Source organism: Chinchilla lanigera, unplaced genomic scaffold, assembly GCF_000276665.1.
Source record: "Chinchilla lanigera isolate Chin_1 unplaced genomic scaffold, ChiLan1.0 scaffold00040, whole genome shotgun sequence".
NCBI classification, from domain to species: domain Eukaryota; kingdom Metazoa; phylum Chordata; class Mammalia; order Rodentia; family Chinchillidae; genus Chinchilla; species Chinchilla lanigera.
This window is the reverse complement of record NW_004955441.1, coordinates 20,039,195-20,043,016: the sequence shown is the minus strand read 5'-3', so window position 1 is coordinate 20,043,016 and position 3,822 is coordinate 20,039,195. Positions and strand designations below refer to the sequence as shown.

The window sequence follows — 3,822 nt, the reverse complement described above, 5'->3', positions numbered from 1 at the left end:
AAAAGTATAATACCAAGACATGAGGCATCATACTCAACAAACAGATTAACAGAATTAAGGGAACAAATAAAAGACATTCAACACAACTACAATATTCAAAGTAGAATAAGAGGGGCTATCACATCCATAATGCAGGAAGAGTCCTAGATACTGAGGAAGTATATATAGACCTTAGAAATATTTAAGGTTCAATAGATGGTCTCTTTAATTTTCAATAGCTAGTCTGGCATTAGAATAGACATGGCTGAAAAGCAAATTAGCAGAAAGCCAGTATCAAGGGAATTCTTGCATCATTTAGTGTAAAGTACCATAGGAAAACAATGAGAATTAAGAGACTTAGAAGATGGATCCAAGTATTCTAACATTCAACTTATAGCCGTTGCAAAAGGAGAGATGAGAGGAAAGGGAGGGGATAGAAATAACAGGAAAGGCAACACAAAATTTCCTAGAATGAAAGAAAGAGAAGAGACTTTAGGGGCTGAGCCCAGTGGTAGAGCATGTGCTTAGCATGTGGGAGGCTCTGTACATAATTTTCAGAACCACACACACACACACACACACACACATAAAAAAGGAAAGAAAAAGAAAAAAAGAAGGATTTTGCTAAATTGAGGATGTTTTATTATTTCTAGTTTTGAGATTTTAACCATTCTTTGTACTGCAGACTCTCACCCAGTTTTTCTTCTTCATGTGATTGTAATTTTCCCTTTACAGAGACTGTTTTGTCATGGAAATATCTATGAAGTTTTGAACTTGTTTTTATCAGACATCTCAGCAGTATCACTAGCAGCATTTTTATGCTAATTATGTGTCCTATGAGGAGTCATATATGTAAAGTCATATTCCAAACCAAAATGTGGCACAAGACTGTGGTTGTAATTTCTCACAAAGAGTTTATTTACTGTCTACAGCTCCAAACAGAAGCAAGCTTCCTTGCTGTCTTCCTGGTTGTAAGTGAAATGTAGTGTACCTTCTACTGACAGGCCAGTCATTTTTAGCATCATGCAGGCTTCAATTCTTTCTCTGTCTCTACCTTGGAGACATAAAGTTTCATTTCTGTTTAAATGTGCACTAAAATTTAAGCCCTAGCCCATAAGACCTTTTCTAAATTTGCTTTCCATCTTCCCTTTTCTCTTCCCAGTTTGCATTCTGTATGTTCCAGCTATATAGAAATACATTTATACCATGGAAAATTGCATTGCTATAAAGTAACAAACATCATATTATCTCCCTAGTGTAAGAAACTGAAAGAGTAAATAAAATCTAAAAGCTACAATAGATATTGTGAAAGGGAAAGAAACTGGTCAAAAGGAAAGAACAACTAGGATGGGGGAAAGGAGAAAAGAAGGAAGGGGAAATATTTGTATGTACACAAAATAGCTAAGATAATTGTACTACTAATTTCTATTAGTTTATTGAAAGGAACAGTTAGTGCTTATATTGTTTGATCAATTTTACATGGCTATATCTGGTAATATGAGCAACTACTTTGAAAATAACAAATGCAATATAACAACCATTGTTAATTTTCTATCATCTTGTTTTGAAATTCTGTATCATTTTGTTTTTTAAATTCTCTTTAAAATAAAAAGGTAGTTTGCATGTATTGATTAGGCAAGATCTCCAAGAGATAGATAGACAGACAGACAGACAGAGACAGAGAGAGAGATTAGCAACCCCCCACTTTTTCTGCAGTACTGGGTATTGAGCCCAGGGCCTTGCACATGCTAGGCAAGTCCTCTACCACTGAACTATTTTGGAACATGAAAGTTTTACTGTTTTATGAGCTTGGGTATATATTTGTTGTTCAGCTATTTTATTTATCATTGTAAAGTCTTTCAAATAGAAGTTCATTATTAGCTTTATCTGGCCATGTTGTAAGAACTGACACACAAATATATTGTATTCATGGCACTTAGTATATTAAAAGCTCTTTGGTGGAGGATAAAAGGGTAAAGGTACATTGTAGCCTTGTCAACATTACAGATAATAGTGAGAAACTGATATTTTGCCATGAAAATTTATACTCTTTGTAGTATAAAAGTGTTCCACTTCCTCTTGCACACAGTATAACATACCTTATAGTGGATACATCATCGCATATCAAACATACCAAATTAAATAGCTGGTAGAATTGATATTTACCAAACTGTCCAAAGAGTAGGTTGAGTTAGCATTAGAAATCAGTAAAACAGAAAATAATTTGGGAAATATTTTGATATCCTAAGTATCCATCATCTTTGAGTTAAATGTGTATGTGTGTCACCTAATGAGAAATATTTTAGATTTTTGCACTTTTAATTGTATATAGAGGAATTCTAAGTTTTAAAATGAGGGAAACTTATAGGACATAATCCTTAAATTTAAATTTTAGGAATAGCGATAATGATTATACTGACAACTTACTGATCATTGTATGTAATCTCATGATCAAGAATCTTCTAACGTTGTTATTTTCCTAATGTTATAGATGAGAAAACTGAAGTCGATAGAGATTAAATAACTTACCCCCAGTCAAGTAGCTCATGTGATATGGAGCCAATATTCTAAACCCGTTTATTTTGATTTCAAAACTATAACCAATGACCAATAAGGCTTCTCCTTTAAAAGTTTATACTTGTTAGTAATGTTCATTATATGCAAACAAAGTTGTTTTACTTATACATGTTATGAAACAATGTCTCATAATATATCTCTTCAGATATCACTATTAAAACCTGTTTGTCTTTTTCCCCCCTTTTTCCTATATGTAAACTATATATTTTGAGTTTTTTTATGACAAAAGTGTGTGCCAGCACCTGAATAACAATTCAGAAATTTCTCTATATTCCAGGGATTGTGTTTTTATCTGAAGAAGACAACTTATCTTGATTTTTTATTGGTGGATTTAAAGGCTTATACCTGGTGAGAAGAGAATGTCCTACAGTTGTTTGAAAGATGCCTGCAGTCTTCTCCCTTCTTTCAGGCTTCTGGGGTGTGACTTGGCTGTCTATCTGCCGTCTGTTTCTGATAAGTGAGTTTTAAGTCTCTAACAGCTCTTGGGAATTTTGTTGGCAGAGACCTGGTGAGATCATTCTGCTTCCTGCTGAATTTCCTGTCTCTGTTTTTTTTGACTGTTCTGATGAGCATGACCCCGGAGCATTCAATAATACCTCTGTTCCCGTAGGAACTCTTGGCCTACTCCCTGGTTTTATCTCTCTCTGCACAAAAGCTCCATGTCTCTGGAACGGAAAACAAAGTTGACATTAACCAGGGTAACACGAACTGCTGGAAGATGGAGCTGAGTTTGTAGAATAGCTCAATTCCTGTTATGCAGGCACTTAATTCTGCCTCTTCACTGGCTATCACATTAGTCCAAAACTACAGACACCACCATAGTAATTATTCATGAACCTTGTAAACAAATTACAAAACAGGATGTACCAGTAAATGAACAGGAAAGAAAAGAAGCAGAAATTCAAACAAGTATCACTTCATTATCTTCCGTTTCTCAACTTTTCTATCTTTTGGATTATATAAGCCTTACATTAAACTTTTTTCTTGCTGTATTTGTTACTATGGCTACAACAGAAACAATTCATAAACCTAAGAATTTATGATTGCATTCCAAATGTCTATTAGTTCCAACAAAAGGCCTAGTTATAATGAAATCTGAAAATAAACATCTGTAGATGAAAAAAGTCCAACCATAGACTATTCATTTCTATTTGGCTTTATAAACCTTGTATAAATCTCATGCCACACAAAAAATTTATCAAGTTGCTTTAATATTATCTTTTTTTTTTTTTTTTTTTGGTTTTTCTCCGGTACCGGGAACCAAAC

General features: G+C 33.9%; 1 protein-coding gene across 1 annotated transcript in view; it reads right to left on the bottom strand.

The window, feature by feature from the left end:
- Positions 1-1,698: 1,698 nt before the first annotated feature.
- LOC102004646 (chromosome unknown open reading frame, human C2orf73) overlaps positions 1,699-3,822 on the bottom strand; it is a 97,141-nt gene continuing 95,017 nt past the window's right edge. Inside the window, exon 6 of the mRNA XM_005391030.2 lies at positions 1,699-3,221. Within this exon, the coding sequence (XP_005391087.1) occupies positions 3,021-3,221 (201 nt within the window). The 3' untranslated portion in view covers positions 1,699-3,020. The remainder of the gene's footprint in view (positions 3,222-3,822) is intronic.